Source organism: Branchiostoma floridae, chromosome 13 (assembly GCF_000003815.2).
Source record: "Branchiostoma floridae strain S238N-H82 chromosome 13, Bfl_VNyyK, whole genome shotgun sequence".
NCBI classification, from domain to species: Eukaryota; Metazoa; Chordata; class Leptocardii; order Amphioxiformes; family Branchiostomatidae; genus Branchiostoma; species Branchiostoma floridae.
Window position 1 is genome coordinate 10,270,879 of NC_049991.1, and position 20,561 is coordinate 10,291,439.

General features: G+C 40.7%; 2 protein-coding genes across 3 annotated transcripts; one reads left to right on the forward strand and one right to left on the reverse strand.

Annotated features, from left to right (window-relative positions):
• Positions 1 to 1,186: 1,186 nt before the first annotated feature.
• On the reverse strand, positions 1,187 to 13,368 carry LOC118428758 (autocrine proliferation repressor protein A-like). Of its 2 annotated transcripts, none has more exons than XM_035838947.1 (16): positions 13,238 to 13,368; positions 12,112 to 12,327; positions 11,751 to 11,874; positions 10,457 to 10,519; positions 4,803 to 4,851; positions 4,472 to 4,585; positions 4,222 to 4,314; positions 4,014 to 4,103; positions 3,644 to 3,773; positions 3,349 to 3,466; positions 2,976 to 3,063; positions 2,497 to 2,535; positions 2,183 to 2,271; positions 1,972 to 2,062; positions 1,586 to 1,651; positions 1,187 to 1,408 (listed from the first exon to the last, which is right to left on the reverse strand). In XM_035838947.1, the coding sequence occupies exons 1-16, from the start codon at positions 13,284 to 13,286 to the stop codon at positions 1,289 to 1,291; spliced, it is 1,539 nt and encodes a 512-aa protein (XP_035694840.1). In that variant the 5' UTR covers positions 13,287 to 13,368; the 3' UTR covers positions 1,187 to 1,288. The 2 variants fall into 2 exon arrangements, with proteins under 2 accessions (XP_035694840.1, XP_035694838.1); XM_035838945.1 differs by lacking the exons at positions 1,187 to 1,408; positions 1,586 to 1,651; positions 1,972 to 2,062; ... (7 more) ...; positions 4,472 to 4,585; positions 4,803 to 4,851 and adding exons at positions 6,252 to 6,621; positions 6,751 to 6,816; positions 7,112 to 7,202; ... (7 more) ...; positions 10,001 to 10,114; positions 10,317 to 10,365.
• LOC118428757 (serine beta-lactamase-like protein LACTB, mitochondrial) lies at positions 12,340 to 20,081 on the forward strand. Its single transcript, XM_035838944.1, has 7 exons — positions 12,340 to 13,514; positions 14,146 to 14,212; positions 14,640 to 14,830; positions 15,502 to 15,648; positions 15,978 to 16,170; positions 17,051 to 17,216; positions 17,602 to 20,081. The coding sequence occupies exons 1-7, from the start codon at positions 13,218 to 13,220 to the stop codon at positions 18,128 to 18,130; spliced, it is 1,590 nt and encodes a 529-aa protein (XP_035694837.1). The 5' UTR covers positions 12,340 to 13,217; the 3' UTR covers positions 18,131 to 20,081.
• The last annotated feature ends 480 nt before the right edge of the window (positions 20,082 to 20,561 follow it).

A 20,561-nucleotide genomic window follows, 5' to 3' on the forward strand; every position in this document is an offset into this window, starting at 1 on the left:
TTACGTTTTGTGCATTTCACTTGTATTCCTGTGTAAAATTCCTGTAGATAAGAATTCAGTGATTGTCAACATTGTCCGTTTATTGTGTAGAGGTAGCTTGTAGCCTTTTAAATCTGTCCTTTGGAATTTTTCTAATGCTTATTAGGCTGGCGCTGAAACTAACACAATGACACATAAACACACACACTAACAGACTAACCCCACCAAACACACACTAACATACTAATGCAACACGCACCTTTTTGTCGAACACTAATAATCAGCGTAAATGCCTTAGCCATAGACTGCAAAAAAACTTTCTATGATTCTTAAAGTACAAAGGCTGCAAGCTACCGCTATACCATGTACTGACAATGTCGATATTTACTGATTCTGAGTTCTGTTAGTCATATGATGTGCTGGAGTAAGAGTAACTGTTATAATGCTAGGTTATTTTTATTTATTGTGTGGTTTTTAAATACTGTACATATCATACACTTTGCATTCATGCATTTGGTCAACAATTGCTATTAAACAAATATGTTAAAATCAGATGTGTAGTGTTCGTTTTCCACTAGAATTGAATGGAAATTGATTGTTTGAGTCTTTTGACCCTCCCCACAACCTCAATCAGACTCAAAATGGTTAGTCCTGCATCCAAATACCATCAGCTTGATCTGAAATGGTTGACCCCCCCCCCCCCCTCGCAGGACACAATTAACCCCATGTGAAATGGATGGCCCTCCAACATCCTTAACCTACTGGAATATGTTTGGCCCTTGCTAGATCCTTTACCCCATGTTAAATGGATGGCCCCCTTCCCAGATCCTTTACCCCGTATAAAATGACTGGTCCCTTCCTTGGCACTGCAAATGCTAAACAACATCACGCACAGAAGCAAGTTTCGATGAATATGTACACGTTGTGAATCGTACAGACAAAACGTTGGTTCGGTTCGAGATTAGATCAGATCTCAGCCCTATAGAAGCATCAAAGCATTTAGATTGCTATTCAGAAGAAACAAAATCTTACGACGCTGGAAAAAAATGATAGTGATCGTGAGCTCAGTAGTACAAATTCCTGTTTCCAGAAGCGCAATCGTTAGACATACAAATACATGCCTAATACTTTGCCATTATAAGAAGATGCAAAACAAACCAGTTGTACGACAAACAGATTTAAGATTTATTCTGACTTTCAGTTCAACTTCTGCCTCGCATATATATCGTTCCAAGACTATCAATAAAATGCTTAAGCTTCTGACAACAAGAGGAGATAAAATACGATTGTAAAGATCATGGTAATGAGTCTAGAGTAGAGTTCCCCTGCAGTCTGCCCCGTGGCACTCTGGGAAGGGGAATGTCTCCGGAATGATGTGCACCTCGGTGGTGAACTCAAGAGCAGTTCCATGGGGAGCCGGGAACGTGGCCTGAGGAACAACAGGACAGGTCAGAGTAAAGAAGGAAGGAAAATAAAATGTTTTGAAATAATCAGGATGCCTTACTCAACTGATACAAGTGATGGGTAACGTAATTTTGTCACGACATGATGATATCGTATGTTTATCTTTTAGAATTGTGCGAACTAAAATCCATATTTCACCCACCTGTATGAAGAACGCCAGCCACCCGACAGAGGGGATATCAAACTCTGCCACGTATGTTCCATTTCCCTGAAAAAAAAATTCATACATACATAAAGGAAACATTTTAAACCTGTTACATGCATCACCGAATGGTGCCAGCGAACGATTGATTACATTTGTAAACATTGATTTGTGCGGTCAAAGTAAAGCGAAACACCTTTAAAATTTCAACCTAAGAATTTGTATCGCATTTTACACCAATAACAAATGTAAACCTATAACAACACCTTTTTGACTTTTTTTTACTTATCCTGAGGCTAACTTGAAGTCTTTGCAAAATACTGCATAGCTTACGTTTAGACAGTGTGACATCTTTTTTTATCAGAGAATGTGGTAAAGAAACGTACCATATCCTGCACGTCTTCAGGCAGCCAGATGACGGGGTGCGGCTGTGGTTTCGTCTCTCCGGGCGGCTGATTCACCAGACGGAAGTCTCGTCTGGGGAAAAAATACAAATGTAAATTTGTTTTGTTCGCTATCTAATTCCGCGGCAACGGGTACCACTCTACGTATCATTTACTGTGACATTAGATATAACAAAGGACAAAAGCTACTTACCTTTTACCATCAAGTGTGCGGGCGTGGAAAGACCGGATGATCATAGGTTTTATGCTAGTCTGCAGCGTTATCGTCCCGCGTTTTGTACCCTGAAAGGATATACATAATTCATACAAATTAAAGGCCATTATTGTGGGTTTTGTCAAAACTACGTATACCACTGACCAGTACGTTTGCTTAACTCTCAACCATCTTGCTCTCACTCATGAAACAAAGCCGTATCATTTTATGTGTGGTGGTAAAAGCACTTGTCATTTCCCTTATACATGATCTCTGTCAGATAAGGATTATGTTGACCAGACTGTAAGACTGACCGTTTCTCTTGTCCACGTCATCTTTGGTCTTGGAGAGTCCTGTGGGCAAACACGTTCATTGGATAAACTTTTCTTCCATATAGGAGTAAATATGACACATTGTAGAATGCATACTGGACACGTCACGTTACTGAATCAGTTATGAATGAATGAATTTTATTGCTCAACAATCGCACAGGGTACAATGTATGGCAATTAATAACAACTAATAGCTATACAGACAATAGTACTAAGAGGCTACATACAAAGCAACAACAAAAGATTATCGATAACAGTACAATTATGTATGATTAATCTGGTCTCGCATTTGGAATACATTATAAAGAAACTGGCCTACGTAGACGGATATATGAGTTGAACACGAGAGCAATACATGGAAAATATCGCTTTCTGCACCAGCGAGAGAGATGTGTGTTTTGGTTCTAATATGATGATGTTATGCCTTGACATTTATCACAAAAATAATATAGAAATAATACCTCCACGAGGCTGAGGAAAAAGGCCCGCAATCCAAAGAACAGGCTGATTTCATGACCTTTCATATAGTGGTCAGCGTTTGGTATCCATCTGTACAGGTTGGACAAGAACACATACTTAAATCTGAACTTCTGATGTCCAAGGCACCCACGGCGTTGTCTTCGTCAAAGGAATCAATGATATTGTCTTCATCTTTTTTGAGAGTCGTGCATAACACTATATATTAAAGGTGCCTGTAACTCTACTGACTGTTTCAATTGTCGGGAAATGGCATGAATTCCTTTGATCTCAACTACAGAGGCATAATACATTGACGCTTAGTTTTCGGTGACAATGCAATTTTGGGTTATCTAAAATATATGTTCGTGGATTTACCTTCTATATTTCTCTCCTTCCAACTGGTCCCAGTAGAAGTAGGAATCATCCGGCATGAAGAACTCGTCGCCTCCCGCTCCAACGATGTACTTGGGCATCGATAGGCGATCCTTGTATGCTGGAACATGGTTGTGAAAAAAGATTGCCTATAGATATGTAGGCTGTTCCATTACCGTAACTATTGTGACCATTACAACACATGCTTCATGATTTCTATCAACCAGGTGTTACAAGCATGTATCTTCCATGAATAATTAAGTTATTTCAAACATAATCATCACGAAGGAGGCCTTACCAAATGGGTCAATGACGGCTGCCATTTTTCCTACATTCGGATCATCAAGCCGAGCTGTGATGTTGACGTCATAGTAGCCGCCAAAAGCGAACGACCAACCTCCTAGTGCTCGGTAAAAGTGGTGCAGATTCTATTCATGATTAGAAAAATCAATTCCTTCAGTTACGCAGTTATGTATACAATTTCTTCACGCCAAGATACATTCATTATTGGGTCTTAAGTATACGTGCTGTTGTACGATTTACTACGTATACATCAAGACGAAAAATACGCAGAAAACACTATCTTTAGATATTCTGTAATGCCGCTTACTTAGATGAGACAACAGCAAATAGCTAATGATTACTTCTCTATATCACCGTATACCAACCTTCTGTATGTTCAGGAGATCCATGACAATAGGAGCTATAGCAAACACCCTCTTGTCTACCGCAGCAGTGGTCCACGTGGTCCAACCGCGCTGTCAGGAAACATCAGTACAGATATTAGATATAGGAAAAGATCTTTGGTAAGATATTGACCTGTAAGAAGATTTCAGATAAGCTTAATGGCGTTCATCAAGCAATAGTTTGACATACCTTAGACTCCCCTGCTACCATAAACTTCTCCGGCTGACTCCCCGTCATTTTCTTCACAAAGTCTTGCACTGTGTCCATCGCCCGCACAGCTGCCTTCAAAGGAGATATTTAACATTATTGGTAACAATTGATAACACCCTAACTATACTCCTAGACAAGGATCATAATATCTATAAACAGGCATTATTGCCAAATTTCACGCCGTATAATCTATGATTATTCTCGCTGACGACATGAAAGAAAATGTTACCTTTGTCATAGGGTTCCTGAGCAGCCAGTCGGGCTGGTCCGGGTTGTCCAGGAAGTGTGACCAGGTGTACGCGATGATGTCATCTTCGTATCGGCTCTTTTGTAGTGAATCGTTCTGAAGAAAAGATGTAGTTGTAGAGACAGATTTTATACCTATTTTTAAATGTCAAGAAAGCATGCAAAAGGGTGACATGATGGTTAATGTAAAACAAAACAAGTTTTTCATTCATCAATGATTGAAAATCAAGAGAACATTCTATATCTAAGGCGCGGTCTCGTTGTACTACTATGAAATTGCAATTGCATTTAGCGCTGGTACACAAGATATTTACCTGAAACACGATGGGCTGGTTGGGTATCTGTTTCAGGTCCGCGCTGACACTAGGGAAGACAAAATCTGTAACCTCTCTGAGTCATCCATGTATCACTTCGTTTGTTTTATTAATAAATGCAAAAATTTATGATCCTCCCAAAAGAGATTTCAAATACTCGAATGTCATAACGTTATATGTATTTCTATTGTAACGTTGTACTGGTTATTTCATACCTTCCTGTTGACACAGCGAACATTTGGGTCAGGTCGATGAAGTTGTCGTTATAACCGGGAAGGCTAAAGAATAAAAAGGAGAAACCAAATGCAAATCTGTACATATCAGTTTGTGAACTGTAAAAACGCAAGCAAGCAATATCAGAACCGAGCAAAACAGAGCACAGTCAAAAAAGACAAACATCACGCCCTTATTAAAATAACAGCAACAAATTAACAGGAAGATACCTTTCCGGATTTTCATTATTTCCTCCCTCTATGAACATAAATGCGGCCTCAGGGTGGGCCATGTTGTCTGGGATAGTGACGGTCAGGAAGTGCCACCAGATTGAAAGGTCAACGTCATCCTCTGAAAGTTCAAGAGAGTGTTCAATAATAGTAAACTGGGTGAAAAATGTATGCACTTAGGCGTTTTTTTTTTCATATATGCAAGGCTTACATTAGCAGTATTTAATCTTTATCTCCCGAATCTATGCTAAGGCTAAAATAAACTGTAGGCATTTCATTCCCCGTCCAACAGATTTAACATCGCACTATGAATGTGGTCTGCCTGTGTTGCCTCACCTGTGAGCCATTGTTGTGAGGTCATGTTGAGGAGGTACATGGTGTAACCGGGACCCTTCAGACGCCATTCCAACACCTCGTGGTAGGAGTAGTGAGGGTCCGGCTTGTTGACGTAGTCGTCCAGTGGGGTGGTCAGTACATCAACCACCAAACACAGTACGAGTGGGAGGAACAGAACCGATGAAACGCACTCCGCAGACATGGCTGTAGAAATGTGGACGGGATACGGAAGTTCGTTTGTACAGTGGCCTCCAAATGTTTGATATCAAAAGGTGAAAGGTTAGGGTCAAAAGGTCTGTTTACACGTACGTACGTACCTGTGACCTGCTTTTTTAAACAACTTTAAGAACGAATACATGCAGGTAACATACAACACACCGAACAGTGTGGTTGGGGGTTACTACGCCTCCGTACAGTTAGGGGACATGGCTTGTTCATCAAGTAAGATGTCGGAACTATACACTACCAAGCCGCCTGTGTCATCATTAGAGATGTGAAAGGAACACCCACAACCGCTGTGCTACTGGAGCACACTGTTTTGTGCTCCATAAAAACAGGAAACGCAATCTTCGATTGACAAATAATATACATAAATGTATACATGCATGTCTCCTTTGACATCTTAAAGTATCGTTAACATGAAGGTGCAAAAGAAATCAGTCATGACAAAGATATGAAAGAGGTATTTATTGTGACTTTCAGTCCAACTTCTGCTCGGACATTACATGTAGCATGCACATGTTCTAAAAGTTCTATGGACTACTAAGACTACCAGTAAAATGCTTCTTCTTCCTCTTTTCAGTGCCCTCAATGTTGAAGAAGATTATTATGGCACTTTGCGAGTACTCCTATGCCGGTGCAGGCTGTCTTAAGTCAGCAACATTAGATAAAATACGATTGTAAAGATCATGGTAATGAGTCTAGAGTAGAGTCCCCCTGCAGTCTGCCCCGTGGCAGTCTGGGAAGGGGAATGTCTCCGGAATGATGTGCACCTCGGTGGTGAACTCAAGAGCAGTTCCATGGGGAGCCGGGAACGTGGCCTGGGGAAACAATAGTATGATTACTATACTTTAGACCTACGCTACTGAAAGAAGTGCTGGTGTCAACTGTAAATGATGATAATATATCTCTCTTGTAACGTTACCCCACAAACTCTATGCTTGACCCACCTGTATAAAGAACGCCAGCCACCCGACAGCGGGGATATCAAACTCTGCCACGTATGTTCCATTTCCCTGGAAAAAAAATTCATGCATACATTTTAAACCTGTTACATGCATCACCAAATGGTACCAGCGAACGATTGATTACATTTGTAAACATTGATTTGTGCGGTCAAAGTAAAGAGAAACACCTTTAACATTTCAACCTAAGAATTTTTATCGTATTTCACAGCAATAACAACTGTAAACCTATAACAGCTTTTTTACTTTATCCTGAGGCTCACTTGAATTCTTTGCAAAATACTGCATAGGTTACGTTTAGACAGTGTGACATATTTGTATCAGAGAATGTGGTAAAGAAACGTACCATATCCTGCACGTCCTGAGGCAGCCAGATGACGGGGTGCGGCTGTGGTTTCGTCTCTCCGGGCGGCTGATTCACCAGACGGAAGTCACGTCTGGGGAAAAATGCAAATGCAAATTTGTTTGTTTCGCTTAAATCAGTCACCACGGGCATATGACCGTTATCTATCCGCGACAAACGGTACCACTGTACGTATTATTATACAGTAACATTAAATATAACAAAGGATAAAAATAAAAGCTACTTACCTTTTACCATCAAGTGTGCGAGCGTGGAAAGACCGGATTGTCAAAGGTTTCATGTTGGTCTGAAGTGTTATCGTCCCGCTTTTTGTATCCTAAAAAGATATACAAATTATAGGACACCTTTGTGGGTTTTGTCAAAACTACCACTCACTGATTAGTACATTCGCTTAAGTCTCCATTTCCATGCACTGACGCATGAAATGAAGACATATCATTTCATGTGTGATACAAGTATATCGATGGTAAAAGTACGAGTCATTTCTTTTATACATGATCTCTGTCAGATAAGGTTTATGTTGACCAGGACTGACCGTTTCCCTCGTCCACGTCATATTTGGTCGCGGCGCGTCCTGTGGGTAAACACGTTCATTGGATAAATATTTTTGCCATATATTAGTGAGATCATTAGTAAATATGACACATAGTAGAATGCATACTGAACACATCACGTTACTGAATCAGATGTTATGCCTTGACATTTATCACAGGAGGTAGAAAGAAGATTGAAATAATACCTCCACAAGGCTGAGGAAAAACGCCCGCAATCCAAAGAACAGGCTGATTTCATGACCAGCCATTTCATGCTCAGCGTTTGGTATCCATCTGTACATGGTTGACAAGGACACAAGGCTGATGATGCTTGAAACAAGGCGGTTATTACTGTGTTGTATCTGTCAAATGAGCGAATAATATACTAGTAGTTGTCTTGACATTTTTGGGAGTCACGCGTAACCGTAGCAAGAATTCTATTCACACTTCCTGTCTGCAATTGATATACCCGAGCCGTTCCAACGTTATATATCAATTACACAGGTATGGTGCATATATTAAATAATAGAATCTAGTGTCGATTAGTTTTCGGTTAAAATTTACCCCAAGGTTCATCTATAACATGACGAGTCAAACGACGCGTGCTTTGACGTACCGTCTGTATTTCTCTCCTTCCAACTGGTCCCAGTAGTAGTAGGAATCATCAGGCATGAAGAACTCGTCACCTCCCGTGCCGATAATGTACTTAGGCATCGTCAGACGTTCCTTGTATGCTGGGAAATATTTGTAAAGAAAAAGAGTTCATAAGCACATATGAAGGTAATTCCATTGACCGTGCCTTTTTTGACCGTCGATTGATCGTGACCCGTTTCACTGTGCTGTTTATAGTTTATATTGACCAGACTTTCCCAAAGGTAGAATTCATTATCTTATGTGAATGATTATCACCAAAGAAGCTGTATCAAATGGGTAAAAAAGAAAGCCTTACCGAGTGGGTCAATGATAGCTGCCATTTTCTCTATATTCGGGTCGTCAAGCCGAGTCGTAATATTGGCGTCATAGTAGTCGTCAAAAGCAAACGTCCAACCTCCCAGTGCTCGGTAAAAGTGGTGCAGATTCTGTTCATGATGAAAAAAAAAGATCAACTCAGGTACATCGGTAAATGCTTCCTACAAAACTTAAACATCTTTAAATCTTAACGTGACAGGTTGTTCGGTGTAATATAACCCGCTGCTGCCTGCGAAGCTGGTGTGTTACGCCGAACGACGGTTATACCGGCTATATAGATACAGAGATACAGGTAACTCTGTTGCAATTGTTGTTGGTGGCATCCTTCTGTTTCGGGAGGCAATGGAATTCGCACCATCGTTTGACCAGTTTAATACTTAAGTTAGTTAGTTAAACCCTTCCCGCGCCTGGTGGCGCATAGGGCGGTGCCCATCTCTGTTTCATTAGCCCTGGGCCACACAACGCAATCACTACAGCAGGGGGCTAGTCCACTGGTAGTGGTGTGTGTTCAACTTCCATACTCTTCCCAGAATGCTGAGTGCTAAGCAGAGAAAGCAGCATGTACCATTTTTTAAGTCTTTGGTATGACTCGGCCGGGATCGAACTCACGACCTACCGAATGCAAGGCGAACACTCTACCCACTATGCCATTGCACGGGCTACTCATTTTCACTTGAGTAAAGTGAGGAAAGTCGTGTAAAGTGCCTTTCCCAAGGACACAAGATCGGTAACACCGCAGTCGGATTCGAACCCGCCACCTCTCGGTCGAGAATACTGCCACTGCGCTACACGGTTCCACAAATAAGTTTAATACTTATTTGGTAAAAAAACACCATAGGAAACACATATGGATTACGAGGCGCCTAAAGGAGAAAGCCACAAATAGCAAATTATCTCTTCTGTATCTACATACCTTTTGCATGTTCAGAAGATCCATAACCAGAGGAGCTATAGCGAACACCCTCTTGTCTACCGCAGCAGTGGTCCACGTGGTCCAACCGCGCTGTCAGGAAACATCAGTAACAGTCTATTAGGTATCAATACATTCCCATTAAAACAGATCCATGCCAGAGACATTTCTGATGACCTTGTGCTAAGCAATAACATCATCACATACCTTTGACGCTCCTGCCACCATGAACTTCTCCGGCTGATTCCCCGTCATTCTGTTGACAAAGTCTTGCACTGTGTCCATCGCCCGCACAGATGCCTTCAAGGGGAGATGTTCAACATGATTGACAACAATTAACAACGCATGCTTGTCTTGTTCATCAGATGTAATGAATATAGATTCAGCTATGATAATAGTTGCGCGACTCTCGCGTAGAGTGTAATATTTTATTCTAGCTGACATAAATGGACACGGTACCTTTGTCATAGGGTTCCTGAGCAGCCAGTCGGGCTGGTCCGGGTTGTCCAGGAAGTGTTTCCACGTGTACGCGATGATGGCGTCTTCAGCTCGACGCTTTTGTAGTGAATCGTTCTGAAATAAGAAGAAAACAATTGTAGAGAAGTAGAGAAAAAAATGCAAAAAAAGAAGGATGGCAACATAATCAAAACAGCTAAACATATTAATCTATATCCCATTCACTAATGCTGACCGAGAAAGAAAAACAAGTTGTGGGCTACATTATATACTGCTCATTATTGCTAGCTCTAGTATTCAACTTCTTTCGGATATTTACCTTAAAGACGATGTGCTGGTTGGGTATTTGTTGCAAGTCCGCGCTGACACTGGGGAAATACAGAATTTGGGATCACTCTCTACCATTCATGTATCTCTTTGTTACAAATATTCAGTTATCAAGATACGTGATATCCATACCTTCCTGTTGACAGCGAAAACATACGGGTCAGTCCGATATACTTGTCGTTATGATCGGGAAGCCTGTAATAAAAGATATATAAGAAAAAATCTGTATAGTTGCACCGATTGTGAACTGTAGAAACAGGAGCAAGCCATACTTCGCCAAATGATCAACAGAACAGATGGCGAGCACACACAATCAGCAATATGATAGAAATTAAGCTAAGGGCACAACCCGCCGTACGTGCAAATACGTGCCAAAACGTGGGCAATCTTTATTTTGGGATCCGTAAGTGGTAAGTACCGCCTCCGTACGAACTCGTAGGGAATCCGATGGATTTTGGAGCACGCAGACACGCCGTAAAACTTTACGTGCAGGCAAGACTTTGTGTGCCATCGGGCTGCGGATCGCCCCCCGTACGTGCCAGTACGGGCGACGCGCCTGCCCTGTACAGCCTGAACGTTTTCATGAATATGTGGCGGACGTGGCCACGTACGGACAAATTGCACGTACGGCGGGTTGTGACCTTAGCTTAACGGTCCGTAATACAATGTATATGACAATACCTTCGCTAAATGGCGTTTTCAAGTGACGAATCATAAATGTTTCTCATTGATTGTGCAATTGATAATTTTTCAAATTATCTTCTTCATCCAAATAAGTTAACAACCAGATGTATGAAAGTCTTATCATAGCATAAAACGCTTTCCTAACATTTCGGTTTTAACTTATATGCGTGGTTGATATCTATTAAAGTATACCTTTACTTAGCTTCCTTATGCTGCAAGTATCAAGCAGCCATTAACCAAAATGAACGTATAATATAATACATTATCTAATACAAATTCATTTTAAGGATTGATATCTATCGATATTCTTCTATTTTGCAAAATAGATACTGATTTGTTATTTTTAAAATCATTACTTAATTATGTAAATCATCACTTAAGCGTCATAGCGATCGTCTGCCCCTTCGTAGTTATTTTCCCAAGTCTCAAACAAAGTCGGTTCCTATGCCTGCCATTCCATAAAAATCGCTAAGGGAGAAAACCTACTTACCCTCTGTCCCAAAAGCTATCTACCATTTAAAAATACTGACAAGGTCCCAAAACTGGAAGTTATCTTGCAGTACTGCAGAAACAACCAGGGGGCTATTATCGAACTTGACCTTTATTTCTCGACCCCAACCTCACTCACTCATCCACGGCTTTTCCGGGTTATGCGGTCCACACAAAACATACAGATGACACCAAAAACATACCCTCTTCGTGAAGGTAATAAAACGAGGGTACGTTACGCTGTTGATTATACCTTCCGTGCTTACGGTCATTTCTTCCTCCCTCTATGAACATAAATGCGGCGTCAGGATGGGTGATGTTGTCTGGGATAGTGACGGTCAGGAAGTGCCACCAGATCGGACGGCTTACTTCCTCTTCTGTAAGTACAAGCAGAGAGAGCGTATAACACTAACTAAGCCGTGTGTAGTGAGCATCCCGTGATGTACATGACTGTATTTCGTACGTAAAGCTATCACTTTGCCTCCTGACTCAAATCTTTGGCGGAAAAAGCTGTACAAACGGGGTAACTTTTCATTTTCACTCCAAACTTAGGTTTTTCATATCGAGCTATGTTGTATAACATGTGACGAAGTGGTTTGCCTGTGTTGTCTCACCTGTGAGCCATTGTTGTGAGGTCATGTTGAGGAGGTACATGGTGTAACCGGGACCCTTCAGACGCCATTCCAACACCTCGCGGTAGGAGTAGTGAGGGTCCGGCTTGTTGACGTAGTCGTCCAGCGGGGTGGTCAGTACACCGGGCGGAACACTGACCAGCACACTGACCAGCAGGGTAGCGAGAAGTCCGACCGGCATGACGACAGGTGTATGAACTAATGAAAGTCACGCACCGGCAAAATCACGAGGTAGCGTAAGTGGACCTTTGCCCGGTCACGCGGTAACACCGTCCGATAAGAAATATTGCTAGATCTTGTTTACCACCACTGGCGAGAGCGGAACCTGTTCTTCCAAAACCACTTCCTCTAACCAAGGAGCTTTTATATCAGACCCTGAAACCGGTACCAACAAATGGGAAAGTCCCTGAGGAATGATGACTTTACCCGTGAGCACATTTGGCATTATGACTCACATATGACTCACATATCACGTTGGCATTTTCTTAGTACAGGCGACAAAAAAGCCCACCTGTCAAAAAGTGAAAACGCAGTTTTACGAAGTATCATAGAGTGAGGTGCCGTCAACGTTTTACGCTACTCTATCCAGAAGAACCCTCTCAGTGCTAAATCAATGAAGACAAGTGCACAAAGTTTTGTTACCTCGCTTTAAGTGCTCTCTCCTGTTGATGAAAGCTTAAGAAATGTACAGCAAGTTGCGAATCACGGGAAATAAAAAGTAAGGCTGCCTACGCTTTACGGAAGTAAGCGGTGGTAAGCGCAATTATGGTTTATTGTCACGATATATTTTAATACAGACAAAAAAGTTTCGGAATCCGAACTTTCTAATCGTTCAATTTCGTCAGAGACATTTCGACGAGAAATATTGTTACATGTACTAACATATCGCCCTGTGCATAGAATATAATATCGCCCTGTGCATAGAATGGATCCCCATGAAAAAAATAATGGTTTGTCCCTTGAGGTGAACTTTCATGAGAGACCACCGTATTGGGAGACCCAGTAGTTCCTACAAAGGGAGTAAAGGTGGGGAGGGCGCGCCAAATTTGTAGGTTTAGCGCAGCATTAGGGTAACTAACGCTGCAAGAATGCATAGAAGATCACCTACCGTTCATTTCACTCCTCCTACGTTGGTAAGAAGTTATACATCGTGGCATGGCAGCGGTGGTAGCCGCAGGTTGGTGCGAGGGCTGGCCGGTTTGATCGGAGTCGGGCTCGGGACATCTGTTGTTGTGTGGTCCTCAGTCAGTCACTTTCTCAGCGACTGTGAGGAGCCCACAGCACAACAGCCGTCAGAAGAAGGGGCGTTATCTACAACCAAGGACCAGACAACACGGCTGCAGACTGTCATCACAGAGGCGAGAGACTTGGTACAACGGGTCAAGGTAAAATGATAAGAATGGAACAGAATGGGGGTGTTCCATTGTTACTACAATACAGGGGTCTGGCCATTGTGTGTGTTGAACTGTCAACATGATACTCAAGGGAGTCAAGGCATCAATGCAGGTATCCCAAGTTATGTAGTGAAGTGAAGTGTAGTGATACGTATTGTCGATGTTATGTAACATTTATGTTGGTTAGTCCTTTTTCAATTTCATACCAAATTCCAGTAGATAAAGCCATCAGAGATAGCAAACTTCACCCCACCAGCAGTCACTCATATTCATAATAATAATACAGACAAGCCCCAAACAATACTCACCCATTGGGGTTATTTTGGGCTCATAGCTTGTGACGTAAGGATGAGCCCTCATAGCTTGTGGCGGAAGAATTTGTGTATGATCGGACCCCCTGCCCTGGCACCTTGCTCTTGAACTGCAGGGGCATTCTGGTCGATATCTTTCAAGGGGAAAAACTCAACAAAGAATTGGTATATTTCCATGATATTTGGTCTGTAGGTAGCTTATATAGAGATACATGTATAATGTTACAAGTGCAAAGTATATACAATTTGGGACTTTATATTACATATTAATGAAAAACTATTATTAATCATCAATATGTTTGTGCTTCCAGGATGAGGTTGGAGCCCCAGGGATAGTGGTTGGTGTCAGTGTGGATGGGAAGGAAGTATGGACAGAAGGTGAGACAAAATTGGTTCATGCGAATCTGATAGCCATTAGCGTAAGATACATTCACCAATGTGATCAATGCTTGCAATACAGTGTATGTAAATTGCAACTAAACATTTAGCAAGTATATGTAACTGAGATATAGAATTGATATCGCATCAGAACAATCCCAAGTGGTGCCTTGAGCACATATAAACATCCTCATAACATTACTCAGATGGATATCTAATGGCTGAAATAACACAAGAAGGTCAGCACAGGAAAACACAGCCATGATGCAAATGTATACACCTCTCATTTACAATTTCTGTCCCAGAAGACTGACTATTCATTACTATAAGTAGCTAACCAATAGTTCAAAGCTATAAGATATGTCACTATTGTAATTACAATTTACAAGCTTATTACATCATTTACATTCCTTCATTCCATGGACAGGTTTTGGCTACTCAGATGTAGAGAACCGGGTGAAGTGCCACCCAGCAACAATCATGAGAATTGCAAGCATCAGTAAACCCTTGACGATGGCAGCCCTGGCCACCCTGTGGCAGGAAGGGAAGGTAGACTTGGACAAGCCTGTACAGGAGTATGTCCCTTCTTGGCCGGTCAAAACATACCAAGGAGAAACTGTAAGTCAGATAGATGATATGATGTCATTATTTCCAGGTACATGTAGATGTAGATGTAGAAAGCCTAAATTGTAATGTTTCTCAAGCTTCTGGGGCTTTCCACCTTCCCTTGGGCCAAGTGTTCAGGGAACCAGGGGCTTGAGAGACATTTCTACATCTGCATGCTTGGAAATTAGTACATGTGCTAGTAGTATGGTCACATCTTCCCCTTGAATTAGCTTCTTTATAGTATATATCATAAAGTACATAGTAGAAATCTTTATTAACACAACAAAAGTACAGCAACTTTTGTAAGGTCTATCTGAACAACTACATACATTTGTATATATATAATCGAGACAAGTGTATACAAGTGCATCACCTACACATTTTGATATCTCTAGATATGAATAAGTCAACAAGTTGAGTCTAGTGTGCACTATTGGTTCTAAGGTATAAACATTCTATGATATATTTACCTATTTGTACACAGCAAGATTTAAGAAATTTGATTGGTTGCTCAGTATTGAGTAATAGTAATACTTATGATGATGTTTTACACACTTTGAAAAAATCGTCTTGTATACAATTGTGAATGAAACTTTGTTTTTGCATGTCCTAAAGAATTTATAATAAAGAATGATGAAAGAATAGTAAAAGCCATACATTTTATCCCTTCACCCTGTGTGCAGGTTACCATTACAACAAGGCACCTGGTCTCCAATCTGGCTGGTATTAGACACTATGAGAAGAACAAGGGAAAAGACAAAAATGACAAGGAACAACAAAACAAAGTCACAAAGGAAGAGAGAGAATCCTCCTATTTACGGCTAATAGGGGTATGTTTCATAATGCTCTAAATACCCACTTGCACATTTGCAAATGCAACCACATTTAGCGACATGTAACTGGAAGAAAAGATGAATGATAAGTAGCGGATTTTAAGAAAGAAATGACTTTGAAGTGGCGCAACCTGAAGTGTTAATGATGCAACCTGGCTTTTGACTGAGGCCGCCTAGGCAACCTGGCTGAAAAGATATATTTTGAGCCCTTGTTCTAGTAGGAATGGTTTCTGTAACTTTGTGTGTTACTTTTCTGTTCACATTTCTCTCACAAATATAGTTTTCAACTTTTCACATACACTGAGTATTTCACAATGTTCTTGTAGGAAAAGAAAGATGATCCAGAGAAGAAACAGTCCAGTACAGAGGTTGGAAAGTCTGATACCACAAAGGCAGGGAAGAAGGGCTCCCAAGGGAAGGGAGAGTTTGCCTTGAAGGAGTACTACATCAAGAAGCACTACAAAAATGTCACAGATTCCCTGAGTCTCTTCAAGGATGACCCGTTAATGTCCAGACCAGGTACAGTGGTGCAGTGATGATATGACACGACCATGAAGTTATATCAAGTCTGCTTTCTAACATATTAACTACACTTGCAATTCTGTTTTCTTTTCATTTTCTGTATTGTATATTTTATATGTTGTATTCTGTCTTGTATATTTTATATGTTGTAGTGCTCTTCAATAGATGCATCTATCTACCGCTAACATCTACTAACATAAATCTGCCAGGTCACATATATCTGCCACCCCAAAAAATGTGTCTAAAGAGATCTCCAATGCAGCGTCATCCAGTATAAAATACATACCTGCATATCAAAATTGTTCTTATCTGGGGCGTGCTCAGCGCTAGAGATCTCTCATAAGCAGTCTGTTATTTTCAAAGTGGCAGCATTATGTAGCCCGGCAGGTATAGGGTGCGGTGATGGAGGTTATATTGGTTGACCAGCACATACAGAGTACCAACGTGGGATTTATTGGAGATTGCATGCGGGTGTACTCATACAGTGTTGTAACTGGCAAGTGAGTTGTAAACAGAATCATTGCTGGATGCACCTGGTGACTCAACTATCAGCAATATCAATAAAAAGATCATCAAACTAAGGTAACTTTGGTTTTATTTTGTTGAGTTGACAAGAAAGTAGATAATGTGAACTACTCAAAACTATACAATGCATTTACATGACATTGTAGTGCTGTTTTATGTTTTCTACTATAATCTGTTATATTTCACTCCATACCACTCTTTGTAGTAGTGAAATGTATTGTTTTTGCTGATGTTTTTTTCCTCTCCCTCTCCACCTACCATTTGGTCAATATCTCTGTCAATGATGGAGAGGGAGTGAAATATGCTGCATTTGCTTGCCAATTGGCTCCTGACATTTGACCTATCACATCAGGCACAGAGTTCCTGTACAGCACCCATGGGTGGACCCTTGTGAGTGCAGTGGTTGAAGGTGCAGCCAAGACCGACTTCCTGAAAGTCATGAACAAGATGTTTCGAGACCTGGGCATGTTCCACACCTCAGCAGACCTCAATGAGCCTATTATTTACCACAGGTCCAGGTAAGACCCTTCTTAACACCTTATGACTCATTTTCTTTTCTTTTATACATTGTATGTGTCAACTACTCTGTATATCGTCATACCTAATGCACCAATTTGTGTGTAAACCATTATATCTAGCTTAGGCTTCTACTTTTTGTTGAGTATCTGTAACGTATGTTACCTCAGCTACTATTCAGACTTTTATTTTTACCGCATAATTCTTTCTTCTCTTCTTTTTTTTTTCAAATGCCAAACCATTAAGTATGATATCAAAACAGATCCTTATCTATAGACAAAATATTATTTAAAATTTGCGACCACCCCTCCCAACAAATGGAATATTCCATGCAGTCTTCAGAAATATATGCATTTCAATTTAATGTCTTTGTTGCTTTTTTCAAAGGTACTACACTCACAATGAACGTGGCCGCTTAGCCAACTGTCCGTACGTGGATAACTCTTACAAATGGGCTGGAGGTGGTTTCATCTCCAATGTACATGACCTGCTACAGTTTGCCAATGCCATGTTGTACAGCTTCCAATGCTGTAACTGTACCTCAAAAAACAAGTTAGCTCCAGGGTACCTGAAGTGTGACACTATGAGGAAAATGTGGGGCCCTGCAGCCAACACCAAGTGTTCATGGGACAAAACTGCGGACGGATACTACGGAATGGGGTGGGGTGTCATCCCGAATAAGGTAGAATATGGTCATGGCCGTGAGCAGCGCTTCTACGTGAGTCACACAGGGGGCGCTGTTGGTGCAAGCAGTGTCCTTCTCATCTTGCCACCAAAACAGAGTACAGAGACAGTGACTGACAGTTTGCCACCCACAGGGGTGGTTGTTGCCATACTCTGTAACCTACAAGGTGTTAACTTAAACCCACTTGCCCTGGAAATGGCCAAGAACTTTGAGGAGCTAACAACTGAGTGATGCTGCTATCCCATACACTTAGATGAGTTCTATTACTTGTAAGGCATTACTAAGTATGTTCATGTACTTTTTATTGGTTCTGTGCAATCAAACAGTACATAATGTTGATGGATAGAGCAGAGGTCTGGACTCTTTTTGTACGGGATTTTATACTTAACTGGAGGAAATCTTTGGATGGAAAACTTAAACATGCACACACACACACACACACACACACTCACACACACACACACACACACACACACACACACACACACACACACTGTAGACTTCTACTTCCTGTGATGTAAATATGATATATCCTTCCCAGCAGACTGATATTTAGCTAAAGTGTATTTGGCACACATCAATAAAATTGTCTCTACTTGAAATTGAAATTGAGAACATCAGGCCTAACTCTATGGCCCCAAAAAAGACACACTAAGTCTGGTCAAATTTAATTTCCGTTTATTGTTCCGAACATGAAATATATATGGATATGTAGATTCATCACACACATACGTGTATTCCCATCTATTTTGACTTTTATGATGCACTATACAGTTGTGTCTGATGACGAACCTCACTTTTTTATACAACATATTGAACACTAGGAATACATCATTACGTGCTTGGCACAGTTGTATTACATTTTATACCCTTTACAAGACCTGGTATGTTACATTCAGTATTTGATATGTATATAATGTATTTATGGCCTGTCTGGTCTTGCCTCTGGTAATTATACATGTAACTAGTACAAAGAATGGCACACAATCCTACTTACCGACAAGTCCGAGTAATTTTTAGCTTTTGAGATATACAGCATAGCAGCTTACTGTCAACACTTTGTGGAACTGTGTTCTCTAATGGTACATTCTACACTATGTTACATTGTGTTGTGATCTCATGTCCTTTGGTAAGATATACACTATTTTAGATGCACCTTTTTGTAATCCATTAAGACGATACAAAATACATTACCAGACCTTTTCCCGGGACAACATTCAGCACATAGACCCACGGACTACACCTGGAAACTCACATCAGCACCACAGTTCTATTGTGTGTCATATTTATTCACAGTCAATACATGTAGAATACACCACAGTGTATTCCATATAACCCAGGGTATATGTACCTGCCCAACCGCAGGAAAGATCGCACAATAGTTAAGGATGATCTGACCCGCGGGAGGGCTGGGACCAAGGGTGATGCAGAATACTCTGTGTTGTGTTATATTTTATTTATGCAATACCCACCCAAGAAAACAGATTGTTTTAAATACAAAATGTGCCAGACATTGGGAAAATTTGATGTCCTAGAACAAAAATTGTAACAGCAACAATTCCACAGAACAAATCCGATATTCGTATTTTCAACTGTGCCACACCCAACACACATGGAGTATGTTCGATAGAAGCCCGTGTGATACAAGTAAGAACCACATGTGATACCGGAACCCCCCTATCAAACATTATTGCAACCAGGTACGACATAAAGCAGTGTACACTACTAACACTATATACGTACACTTAGACTTACCAAATCAACATTAAGTATTATAAAACCACTGGCTATTTCCATGTGTTTTGACAAAACTACATGTACACAAAATTTATCAAGTCAAATCCACTACTATAAAAGTATGCAGTATGGCAGATACAGTGTATATATAAATGTAACTAAGGATGGTAGTATCATTTCTGTGAGCTGGTCCAGGAAACTGCCTGGGAGCACATAGGTACGTCGATCTTAATCACTCTGAAACGATTTTGTTGCTTGAAAAGAACTTTCTTTCTAAACAAGCAACTTGTCATTTTAGGTTTCTTACAACAAATGAGTTTACAGGCAGATATAATCTTGTCAGAACCCACATTTTCCCATTTTGTGATCAAAATATTTTATTCACAGAATGGACATGTGCTTGTGTAATCATGTAGTTGAATAAAAGATTTGAGTATATTTTGGATTACACATTTTCACTTGATTTTAGGAGGGAGAAGGTACAGTACCTACACAGCAAGGAGTTCAAATGTCATCCACCTGTACCTCTCTTGTAAAATAGAATAGCCCTTGTTCAAAACATATGAGTTTCATAATTATTTCATCACAATATTTTTTTCCATTGAAGGTGTAAGGAAAATGTGTTATATTGTGTGTGTCGTGCATGTATGTGCGTGTGTGCATTGTAAAACAAACCAGGTCATAGTGTAAAGCTTCAATAGATGTATCACTACAAATTCTCTCTCACTCTTTGAAATTCTCTTTTTCTTTCTCTGTGTCAGAGAATGGTGTGTGTGTGCGAGAGAGAATACATGGGGTGTATGCGAGTGTGTGTGTGTGTGTGTTGCTCGTGTTCTTGAGCAATGACAATCTGTCTCAATGGTCTCTCACCTTGAAATATTAGCTACTGCCATAGAATGTAATCAATGTTTGATTACCACCATCC